Here is a 12,641-nt window from a genome sequence, read left to right as displayed (position 1 = left end):
GGGGTGGTGGGGGGGGGGGGGGGGGGGGGGGGGGGGGGGGAGGGGGGAAGGGGTAGAGCTGGAAGGATAGAGGATATGCAAGCAGAGTACAATGTTTACAGCCTGGGACCATAACACCATGGAGTGCCATGGCAGCTTGGACTGCCACCACACTTTTTGATCATCGGTCAGAAATAAACTTTGAGCTCATTTAAGCCCCTGTTGAAGTTTTCCTATTACTTACAGCCAAACCTAATCCCAATTAACTCAGCACATTACCTAGTTCTGGACAAAGAGACATAAGGGCAAGTCAGCTGAGGAGCTTCAAGGATTTTCCTCCTTGATAAAAGGAGGAAGAACCTCTCTGTCCTAGGCTTGCCCTTTGCTTTCAGTGTGGTTCCAAGAGGACAGCAGATGGCTGCAGCAATCTTGTGACCACATGAGGCAGGTCAAAAGAATGTCATACTCTGACCCAATTCTGTGATATCCTTGAGCTGCTGAACTTGTTATATGAGGGGAAAAAAATGAACTCTTACTTGTTTAAACTACTCTTGGTTGGGTTCTCTTTAACATTCCTGACAGATAAGCTATTAATATCATCAGTAAGAACCTTTACTGTCCCTGATCATGTCATGCCCTGAAAAGATTTCCCTGTGCACTATCTCCAAAGTGTGCCCCCAACTAAGCACCCACATGGTTCCATGACAGCACTTATCATCCTGGATGGGGATGGTCTGTGTCCCTAGCAGGCCTCAGCACAGAGTCTAGTAAACAGAGACTCAATAAATAAAATTCCCCTTCCCCACTACATGCATCTGTAGAAATGCTACCCACTTTTGTCAGCACTGCACTCTCCCGAGTGAGCCACGGGCCGGCCCTCATGCTACCCACTTTTGAAGGTCCACCTGGCAGGCCGGCCCATGGCTCACTCGGGAGAGTGTGGTGCTGATAACACCAAGGCCACGGGTTCGGATCCTATATAGGGATGGCCGGTTTGCTCACTGGCTGAGCATGGTGTTGACAACACCAAGCCAAGGGTTGAGATCCCCTTACCAGTCATCTTTAAAAAAAAAAAAAAGAAGGTCCACCTGGCATTCAATCCACAGAGCCTTCCCTTATGTGTGTACAGTATGATCCCGCAAGTACTATGTCTTCCCTTCAAAATCAGAATAAAAGCCAAGGCCCAACATGATCTGGCCCCTATCTACTGATCCATTCTCACTTCTTGCCACTCCCCTTCACTGAGCCTGTCACAGTGGTTTCCCTGATAGCAACCAAAACAAACAAAAGCCCTGTGCATTCCCAGGTCAGGTCTTCACACTTGCTGACTTGCTGTTTACTTAGCCTGGTATACTCTTCCCAGATGCTCCAGGGCCCCTTCCTTACTTCATGAGGTCTCTGCTCAATCTTCACCATATGACTATCTTAGGTAAAGCAGCACCCTCCTTCCCACCCCCCACCCCCCTCACTCTGCACATCTTAACTCTTATTACTTCCCAACATGTATACATTGGTTTGTTATTTCTCCTTCCTCCCTAGAATATGAGCTCCACAAGGGCAAGGGGTTTGGTCTTCTTCACTCTGTGCCCCAAGAACCTAGGACAATGCCTGGTACAAAATAAGTGCCCAACAAACATTTGCAGGATTAATTTTTTTGTAAAATAAAAATAATACAGATGTTATATAAGGGAAAAAAAAAAAAAACCTAGAAGCAAACAGTTACTGTTTGGTATAGCTAATAGCTGATAACAGGGGGATGGGATGGGGGTCTGTAATGTGTGTGCTTTGACAAGGGCCCAGGGAAATGCTCAGTGAATGACAGAAGTGTCTCTCTACTTCCCATAAAGTCCTAAAGTCTATAAACCCTCCTCCTCCTTCCATGAAGGATCACGCTTTTAAAGAAAATAACGTGTAGATGTATCTGAAAAACTAAGCACCCACCTGATAACTGTTTAGCATCATTGAGAAGAATGGGCCTCACAATCTCTTATTTCTGTGGCATTTAAATCATTTAAATTTAAAAAAAAAATAATGAATGAATATGTACTCTGTCTTTACCACTTATTAGCTAAGGGTCCCCAGGCAAGTCCTAGGCATCTTGGAGCTTCAGTTTCCTCACTGTAAAATGGGAATTACAAAAATGCCTGCTTCATAGGATTGCTGGGATGATCAAATAAGGAAAACAGACACACAGCACATAGCAAGCACTCAAATGTCAGCTGTTATTATTTCTCATGTTTTTGTACTGAAAGAAAAATGTAAATAGAAGGGGAAAAAAAGTAATTTCCCCATCCTCTTGGGAACCACTGCAACAAGAAATGCTTCTCATAGTTTGCCTGGCATTATAATTATTTATGGATAGGCCGGCCCATGGCTCCCTCGGGAGAATGTGGTGATGGAACACCAAGGCCATGGGTTTGGATCCCATATAGGGATGGCCGGTTAGCTCACTGGGTGAGCGTGGTGCTGACAACACCAAGTCAAGGGTTAAGATCTCCTTACCGGTCATCTTTAAAAAAAAAAAAAAATTATTTATGGATGTGCTTGTTTCCCCCATTTGGAAGGTGACTTGTCTCTGGGACGAGAAACAGAAGAGGACCATTGTCAACTGGCAATTCTTGGTGTTATAAGGATGTGTTCTAGCCAACTAAGCCAACCAGCCAGCCCCTTAACTCGTGATTCTTGAACTATAATCTAGTACAGGGCTGGGCACATTAAAAAACATAAAAATAAACCATTTTTAAAGGTTTTAAAAAACCCAACTACCATTTTAGAGAGTGCTTACTATGTTCCAGGTACAAAGCTAAGTATTTAAACATGTTCTTTCTTATAACAAACATTATGAGGCAGATACTACCTCTACATTCATTTTGCAGATGAGGAAACTAAGCACAGAAAGAGGAAGGCAGGTCACTCAGTCAATTTATGGCACAGCCTGGAACTGAAATCATGTTCTTTACCATCGTCCTCTACCAACTTCTTTTATGTAAGCTCTCAGAGGACAACCTTATTCCTAAGTTCTGCTTCACTAAATCACTACACACTCTACAAAAAGAAGCCAGAGCTTATAACATCATGTTTCCAAAATGTAGACACAGGGGCATTCTGCAATGTCTTAGACAGTAGCCCATAACTGCTGTATCTTTATAGCATTTAATCCCCACAACCCTGTCAGGTATGTCTTCCATCCTTTTATCATTTAATAAGAAAACCAAGACCCCAAAGGGTTGAGTAACTTCTAAAGTGGCCAGACCAGGATTTGAACCCTGGTTTGCTTCCACCCATGGCACTGCCTATTCTGTGTCACCTCCAGGCCTAGATTCTGTCTCTACAGGAGGCCTGTAGCTCAGTGGTGAAGTGTGCTCTGAAGCCCAGTGCCCTGCTAAATCCCAGTTTCACCACTTACTAGGTTGTGTGACATTTACACATGGGAAGAATTTCAGACTGAAGATTCATGGCTAAATCCAGAATCTGATTTAAAACAAGCCAAGTGTAAAAGGACACTTCTGAAATAATCAGGGAAATCTGATTATGGACTGAATATTAGACAATACCAAGGAATCGCTTTGTTAGGTGGGAACATGACAGTGTAGTTATAAAAATGTCCATTGTTTTAGAGGTGCATACTGAAGAATGTAGGAGAAAATGTTTGAAGATAAGATTTTAAAAATACTTCAGCAAAATTAAAGAGAGAGGGGCAGGCAGAGTGAAGAACAAGTGAACAGATGTAGCAAAATTTTTAAAAATTCTGAATCTGGGGGCCGGCCTGGTGGCGCACTGCTACAGTGCGCCGCTTGGGAAGCGCGGTGGCGCTCCCGCCGAGGGTTCGGATTCCACATACAGACCGGCCGCTCACTGGCTGAGCGAGGAGCGGGGGCAACACCGAGGGTTGCGATCCCGTTGCCGGTCCCGGTCCGGTACGGGTGCGACACTGAGGGTTGCGATCCGTTGCCGGTCACGAAAAAAGACAAAAAGACAAAAAAAAAAAATTCTGAATCTGGGGCCGGCCCGGTGGCACACTGCTACAGTGCACCGCTTGGGAGCGCAGAGGCGCTCCCGCCGAGGGTTCGGATTCCACATACAGACCGGCCGCTCACTGGCTGAGCGAGGAGCGGGGGCAACACCGAGGGTTGCGATCCCGTTGCCGGTCCCGGTCCGGTATGGGCACAACGCTGAGGGTTGCGATCCGTTGCCGGACACGAAAAAAGACAAAAAGGAAAAAAAAAAAAATTCTGAATCTGGGTATTTGGTACTATTTTCTAAAATTAGGGATATATTTGAAATTTAACAAAAAAAAAATTAAGAGAAAAAGAATTAGCACCTATCTCAGATGCCTTTTGTGAGGATCAATTAATAAATACAAACGTTGTGCTAGATTGCCCTCTGAATAAACAGGTAAGAATCTGTGCAGTTGCTGACACTTCTTGTTACACATTGATGAATACACTGGATATTATACTCAGTTGCAGGGGATTGACAAATGGTTAAAATGGGTAGACTCTTCATCTGGCTTATTCTTTAATCTATTTGATATTGGTTTGTTTGCTCCCTAGAGACCCTGGCTAAGGAGCATACCCCAAACTCTTGGTATTATTCTCCTGATGGTCAAAATAGTAGTCTCCCTGGTATACTGTATTCTCTCTAGCATTATAAATGTTTGCATGCAGCCATCTGTGGAATGTCGAATGATTTCTCTTTGAATGGAATGGCAAAAAGTCAAAGAAAGCATGATTATGAGGACAGTGTACCCTAAAAAAGACATGTTGAGACTGGAAACCTAAAATGATGGTAACTGAGAGTGGTGCTAATGCCCTAAGTTTTGGTCACACTCTCACCTAGGTGAGAACCTGACCAAAAGGGGGGAATTATTAAATAAAAATTACGGAAAGCCATTGTTTTGGACTGAGCTGCTGCACTAGTCCCCAACAGATCAGACCAAACCAAAATGGAGTTGCTCATGTTAAGTGGTACATAATCATCAAATGAAAACTTTAAGAGGGCAGACAGATCTCAAAACAGACCGATTTTTTTCTCCTGAAAACAGGAGAGTCCAGCATAACAAGAAAGTTCCCTCTACTCTAATGCTTATGAAAAAACAACTTGATGTTAATCAGTTTTTTTTTCTATTGTTGTTTTCCTGATCCCACCTTATAAAACCTACTGTTCTGCTATTTCCCAGTGGAATTTGAGACCAAATAAGTCCATTTACAATGATGACAGAGTGATGTCAGTGCCTAAGGGTTGGTCAATCTCTCAAAATTGAGAAGTTAACCAACAGGGGGGAATTGTTAAGTTTGGCCTAAAGGTGTCTTCAGACACAATGATGTGTAACCGGACTAACCTACTCTTGTAAACTAACCTGTGCAAACAGACTATAACCTACTCTTGTAACAAGCAGCTGAGTCTCGGCCAATTACAGGCAGCCAACTGTTCTGTACCTCACTTCCATTTTCTGTATGTCACTTCCCTTTTTTCTGCCTATAAATCTTAACTGACCACGTGGCAATGGCAGAGTTGCTCTAAATCTGTTCTGATAATGGGGGCTGCATGATTTGCAAATTGTTCTGCTCAAATTAAACTCAAATAAAAAAAATTTAATACATACAAAGTAGCCTGTTCAACATATAGCAGGGTTTCTCAGTCTCAGTCTTACTGATATTTGGGGGTAGATAATCCTTCATTGTGGGGGGGTGTCCTGCGCATAGCAGGATACTGCACAGCATCACCGGCCCCTGCCCACTAGATGCCAGCAACATTCCTCACCAGTCAAGATCATTAAAAAATGTCTCCAGACATTGTCAGATGTCCCCCAGGGCACAAAATTACCCTAGGTTGAGAACCACTGCTCTCTAGTAACCCATTAAAATCGTTTTTTTAAAAATGCACCAGGCACTTTTGACAGATGAAGCCCCCATTATTTCACCACCACCATCAACACAACTGCTACTGACCAATATTTACAGAACACAGAATATATCAAGAACTGTTATCTAAGCACTTTACACGTGCTAACCCATTTAATCCTCACAACAATCCCAGGAGCTGCTAAATTTTAAAATTATCCCCATTTTACAGATGAAAGAACTGAGGCTCAAAGAGTGTAAGTAACACAGAAACCTGGCCTCTCAAACAGTGGATCACATTTTAAGAAACACAACACCCCAAAACACCCCTGGGATACTGCAATCTGGCCTCTGCCTCTTATTGGCTTGGGGTGTTTAGGCAAGAGATGGAAACCTTATGAATCTGTGGCAGTGTGGAGAACTGAACCCATGTTCTTTTTTATTTTTATTTTTTGGTGGCTGGCCAGTGCAACGATCCAAACCACTGACCTTGGTTTTACAACACCATGCTCTAAACAACTGAGCTAACCGGCCAGCTCAACCCATGTTCTTCACCACCATCCTCTACCACACTTTCCCAAGTATAAAACCATTACCTATCATGACGACTGAACGAGGTCATCACTTACTGAATGCCTTTTTTGAGGCAGCCACTTAACATGCCAATTTCATTGTATCTTCACAACCAGGTAGGCGCTTATTCCTCATCATTATCTGTTTTTTGCAGATGGGGAATCTGGGCCCTAAGAAGGAAACGTACTGCTCCAAGGGCACACGGGGCCGAACTGGCAAAGCTGGTGTTCAAACCTCAGTCACTCTCAACTCCTCCCTCTACATCACCCACCACATGACATCCAAACCTTCAGCAAATCCCATCAGCCCTTCTCAATACATCCTGAATCCAACCACCTTTCCCCACCTATATGCTAACACGGATCCTGGGTGTTCTGCAATGGCATCTCAATAGGTCTACCTGTTCCTGCGCAACCCCTACTTAATAGCAAGAGGGATCCTTAAGAATTAAGTCAGAACACCTCATTCTTCTACTCAAAGCCTTGCAATGGCTTCCTCTACCCCTGCCCCCTCTTGCCAGTCTTTGCCCTGGCCTACAGACCTCAACCTAGTCCTTACCTCCCACCACTTTCCGAATCAGTCTGCTTCAGCCACACCAGACTTTTTGCTATTCTTTGAACATATCAAGCATGCTCCCACTCATGGCCTCTGCATCAACTGTTCCTTCTGCCTGGACTGCTCTTCCTCCACCTGTTCATTCTCTCTTATTTCATTCAAGTCCTTGCTCAACATCACTGCCTCAGAAATACCTTCTCTAACCTTCCTATCTGAAACGGTAGCACTGGGACTGGTTAGTTAGCTCAACAGGTAGAGCATGGTGCTTATCACACCAAGGTCAAGGGTTCAGATCACCTTACCAGCCAACTGCCAAAAAAATAAAAAATAAAAATAAAACAGCAGCCCTGAGCTCACTATTTTCCCTGTCCCTGCCTTATTTTCTTCTTAACAATTACTGCAACTGGCATGTTACAGAACTACTATCTATCTCTCCTACTAGAATGTAAACCCCACAAGAGCAGCAGATTAACCGTTTTGCTCCCTACTGTACCTCTCTCTAATATCTCAAACATTGCCTGGCATCTAGGAGATGTTGAATAAATATCTGCAGAAAGAATAAATTAAGACTACAGCATTTCTGGGCCGGCCTGGTGGCGCACTGCTACAGTGCGCCGCTTGGGAGTGTGGCGGCGCTCCCGCTGAGGGTTCGGATCCCACATACAGACTGGTTCCCACTCACTGGCTGAGCGAGGGGCGGGAGCAGCACCGAGGGTTGCGATCCCGTTGCCGGTCCCAGTCCGGTACGGGCGCGACACTGAGGGTTGCGGTCCGTTGCCGGACACGAAAAAAGGAAAAAAAAAAAAAAAGACTACAGCATTTCATATCCCATGTTCTTTCTAGTATCCTGAACTGTCACATTAAGACACGATTAAAACATCTGGCACATGGATATAGTCAGCAATGATTTTCCCCACCCCAAATTCTATTCCACCCTCAGGTCCTACTTCCTTTGGTATTCTTTCCTGGCTCTTCCACTTCTCAGCTGCATGGCTTTGGCCAAAGTTATTTACCTTTGCTGTGCTTCAGTTTCCTCATCTGGAAAATGTAAATAAGTACGGGACCTATTTCAAAGGATGGTTGTGAGAATTCAATAAGATCATAAATGTTATGCCCTTGTACAGCACCTAGTATAAAGCAAGCACCCAATAATTTGGTACAGAGATGGTTTAAGTCAGGGGTTGGCAAGTTTTTTCCTGCAATGGGCCACACAGTAAATATTTCAGGCTTTGAGAGCCAGATCATCTCAGTTACAACTACTCAACTTTGCTGTGTAGCACAAAAGCAGCCATAAACAATAAGTAAATGAATGCGTGTTATCTGAGTTTTTTTTTTTTTCTTTTTTGTCTTTTTCCGTGTCCGGCAACGGATCGCAACCCTCAGTGTCGCCCCCGGACCGGGACCGGCAACGGGATCGCAACCCTCGGTGTTGCTCCCGCGCCTCGCTCAGCCAGTGAGCGGGAACTGGTCTGTATGTGGGATACGAACCCTCGGTGGGAGCGCTGCCGCGCTTCCCAAGCGGCGCACTATAGCAGTGCGCCACCTGGCCGGCCCTGAGTTTTTTAAAAAAAACAAAAAATTTTTATTTAAAAAAGCAAGCCTAGGGCCACAGGCAGCTGTTTGCCAATCCCTGGTTTAAATTACAGATCCCAAGGTCCTTCCGAGATAAGGCCTTGACTTTCTCTTCAATTTCATCTTCCAGCATCAACAGCTCATTCCCGTGGCTCCAATGGCTTTCCTGCTGTTCCCAGAACCCACTCCGCATATTCATGCCCCATGACCTTTGCACCTGTTTCCTCTGCCTGGAATGCTATTCCCCAGATATCCATGGGGGCCTTCTCCCTCCCATCACTTCTCTGTTCAAATGTCCCCTTCCCTGGCCATTCTATCTAAAACTGTAATACATTCTCCCATACTCCCCATACTCATCCTTGCTTTATTTTTCTCCATAGTACTTACCACTATCTACCATCATCTACATTGTACTAGTTTGTTTCTTGTTGCTTCCACAAGAAAGTGAGCTCCAGGAGGGCAGATTTTTGCCTATGGTTCACTGCTTTGGCCTCATCCTTCAGATCAATAGCTAGCACACAGTAGATACTTATAAATATTTGTTGAGTGAGTAGTACCCCTTCACTGACCTCAGTACAATAAAAGAATAAACAAAAAGAAAGTTAAATCACTTGAAACTAAAACAAAAAAACACTTCACCACCATCCTTAACCTCCTACAACTTTCCCCCCTCAATCTCTGATTTCCAAGCACAGCAACTGTGGTAGACAGAATAATGTCCCCCAAAGAAATCTATGTCCTAATCCCCAGAACCTGTGAATATGGTACCTCACATGGCAAAAGGGATTTTGCAGATGTGATTATGGTTAAGAACCTTGAGATGGGGAAATGATCCTTGTTTATGTGTGGACCCAATGTAATCACATGGATCTTTAAAATCAGAGACCCTTTCCTGTGGTCAGAAGGAGATGTAACTATGGAAGAATGGTTAGAGAGATGCAACGTTGCTGTCTTTGAAGATAAAGGAGCCACAAGCCAAGGAATGTGGGCAGCCTTTATAAGCTGGAAAAGTCAAGGAAACAGATTCTCCACTAGGGCCTCCAGAAAGAAAAATAGCCCTCCCAACACCTTGATTTTAGAACACTGAGACCCATGTTAGACCTCTGACTTCCAGAACTGTAGTATAATAAACCTGTGGGGTTTTTATGCCACTAAATTTATGGCAACTTGTTACAGCAGTCATAGAAAACTAATACACTGACCAAAGATACCAAGCTTGTTTCTGCCTCAGGGTTTTCCCTTGAAACAGCTTCTTTCGACTTCAGCACTAAGGACATTTTGGGCCTGATCATTTTCTGATGTGGGTGTTGTGTTGTGAACTGTAGGATGTTTAGCAGCATCCCTGACTCTACTCACCAGATGCCAGCAGCAATCCCCAGTTATGACAACCAAAAATGTCTCCAGACATTGCCAAATGTCCCCTGGTGGGCAAAATCATCCTGCGTTGAGAGCTACAGCCATTACACATTTGCTCCCTCTTCCTCGAAGGCAACCACCTTCTTCCCCATGTTCTTCCAATCTGGTCTCAAACTTTGCATCCTCAGAGGGACCTTCCCTGAATGATCTTCTTAAAATGGATCTTCCCTACCCCATTTTGTACTTGCTGTGCCCTCAGCCCAGCAAGTCTCATTAGATCCTTTCCTTGCCTTCCATCAGGTGTTTTCTCAAACATCTCCTTCCCTGTAAGGCCTCCCCTGACCACTCTTTAAAAGTGCATCCCTCTGGGTCAGCCTGTGGCTCACTTGGGAGAGTGTGGTGCTGATAACACCAAGTCAAGGGTTAAGATCCCCTTACCAGTCATTTTTTAAATAAGTAAATAATAAAAAATAAAATAAAAGTGCATCCCTCTTATTTTTATTATTTTTCTCTGTAACACTGATCCCCACCTAACAAAGTACACATTTTACTTAAAATCTTGTTTATTGTGTCTCCCCTCATTACAGGGTAAACTCTCTAAGGCCAGGAGTTTTGGTTTGTCTTGTTGCCTGCTATACACCAGTGCCTAGAACAGTGTCTTGCAGAGTAGAGGCCCAATAAATATTGATTTTTCACAACATCCTGTTTGTTTCCTTCCCACCATTTCTTATGCATGTTAATAACATTTAGCTCTGTTTACCTGTTTCACACCTGGCTCCTGTATAGCAACTGGTGTCACCACTATATCCCCAGCACCATACCTGACACCTGGCAGGTATTTATTGAACGAGTGAATTTTTTCAACAGCCCTACGAACTAGATAATTATCCCCATTTGAGAGAAGAGGAAGCCAAGGCTTAGAGAGATTAACTAACTTGCCCATGTCAATCAGCAAGGCGTGGAAGGGCCAGGGGTAAAACCACAACCTGTCTGACACCAGAACCAGAGTCATACACCGGAACCTCAGAGGGTGCACCCAGGTTCGGAAAGTTTCCCAGTGCATCAAGCTCAATTTTATATAGAAATTGAGGCCTAAAAGGAGGACGGGACCTCTTAAATCACCACTCCCAACAATTACAGTTAACATTTATTGGATTCTTACAGTCGACCAGACACCGTTCTATTTTACTAGTATTATTAACTCGGCCAGTCACTCACAACTACCCAGCGAGACCGGGACTATTATTAACCCATATTTCGTGTAATACAGAGGCCCAGAGCAGTGAGTAATTTGCACAAGGTCAGGCAGCGGGTGGGAGGAGGACCTGCAGTCCTAACTCTTCTCAATCCTAGGCCAGGCGGTCTCAGGGCCCTGGGCAACCCTGTCTCACTTACCAGAAATATGTCAGCGCGCTAGATAAATTGCCCAGCCCCTAGTCAATTGGAGGATCCCAAAGGGGGGGGGGGGGGAGGCGGGTTTCTACAACTTAATTCGCTCCTAAATCTGGCTAGTTTCCCCCTTTGGGGAGGAAGTGTTTCGCGTCCCCCTTAAAGTATCTACACTAAAATTTGAGACGTAGGGCAGAAATTGGGATGGCAGCCTTCGCCTCTCAGTCCCCATTTGGCCCAGCGGTCGAAACCCAGAAGAGAGTAGACCTATCTGGTTCCGTACCAACCAGGCGGCCCCTCCCCCACTCGGAACAAGTCAAACGCCCTTCCCATACCCAAGGGGCCATTTGGAGGCCGCCGCCAATCGTGGACACTCTCCTCTCCCCCACCCGGCCCACCGACCCCGGACCTGGCAGTGGCCTACCAAGTCAGGAGCCGCCGCGCGAACTCTGCAGGCCCGGGACCCTCGAGGCTCGCCCTGGCCCCCGCCCTCCCCTGGCACGACACCCAATCAGGGGTGCCATCTCTTAGAATCCTAGGACCCGGAGACATGAGAGCAGGACGCTGATTGGCCACCATCCCCTTCCGCCTCTCCCAGCGAACGCTGAGCCTTCTCCGCGAGGGCCTCCTGTGCCCCCATGTACCCTTCCCTGTCTTCCCCAAGTTCCCTGTTGCCTCCGGACCTGAACATCCTCGTTGCGGAGCTCGTCTATGAGGACGGCGATGGGGTACAGCGAGTCGTCACCGTCGGCCGCCGCCATCTTGGCTCCGTCCCGTTCCTGTCAGACTGCGGCCAGCACTGTATTGAAAGGGCGACAGGGAGGGGCAGGGCTGTGAGAAGGAAAGACAGGCGTGGGGGTGTCCGAGCCTCTTTACAGGGGCTGCCCCACAGTCATTGGCCACGCAACTCCGGGCAGAGCCCGTGTTTCTTTGGTCCGGAAAAGTGAAGTCCCGCCCACTGCCCATTTGCCATTGGTCGAGAGAACGAGATTTGGTTTGCCAGAGTCTAGGAGGAGGGAAAGAAGCGGAAGTATGCAGTATCTTAGCAACCAAGGTTGTACCGCCTACGTTGCCATTGACAACAGTCGAGACGAGCAGTTGATTCTATCTAATGAGGGGCGGAATTGGGAGGAATCGAAGCCTGCCCTTCGGCGAGTTCGGGAGAAGGCTTCTGCGCGTGCGTCGCTCGTAATACGTGACGTCATGTGGCGAGTGGGACGGCCTGCAGGTTCTGGTTTGTCAAGCAGTGGGTCGAGTGCCTGGCGGACGGACTCCTGGCACCTTTGTGCCGGAGGAGGACGGAGTGAGTCCTTGGTTTATGATTGGTTTATGCTGAGACCCAGAAAAGGGGTAACTTGCTTGCTCTCAGGATAA

General features: G+C 45.9%; 1 protein-coding gene across 1 annotated transcript in view; it reads right to left on the bottom strand.

The window, feature by feature from the left end:
* PPP2R1A (protein phosphatase 2, regulatory subunit A, alpha) overlaps positions 1-12,324 on the bottom strand; it is a 45,334-nt gene extending 33,010 nt beyond the window's left edge. Inside the window, exon 1 of the mRNA XM_008574636.1 lies at positions 11,951-12,324. Within this exon, the coding sequence (XP_008572858.1) occupies positions 11,951-12,028 (78 nt within the window). The 5' untranslated portion in view covers positions 12,029-12,324. The remainder of the gene's footprint in view (positions 1-11,950) is intronic.
* Positions 12,325-12,641: the final 317 nt, after the last annotated feature.

Source organism: Galeopterus variegatus, unplaced genomic scaffold, assembly GCF_000696425.1.
Source record: "Galeopterus variegatus unplaced genomic scaffold, G_variegatus-3.0.2 Scaffold1078, whole genome shotgun sequence".
In the NCBI taxonomy this organism is placed as follows: Eukaryota; Metazoa; Chordata; class Mammalia; order Dermoptera; family Cynocephalidae; genus Galeopterus; species Galeopterus variegatus.
The sequence above is the reverse complement of the archived record's forward strand: the minus strand, read 5'-3'. Positions and strand labels throughout refer to the sequence as shown.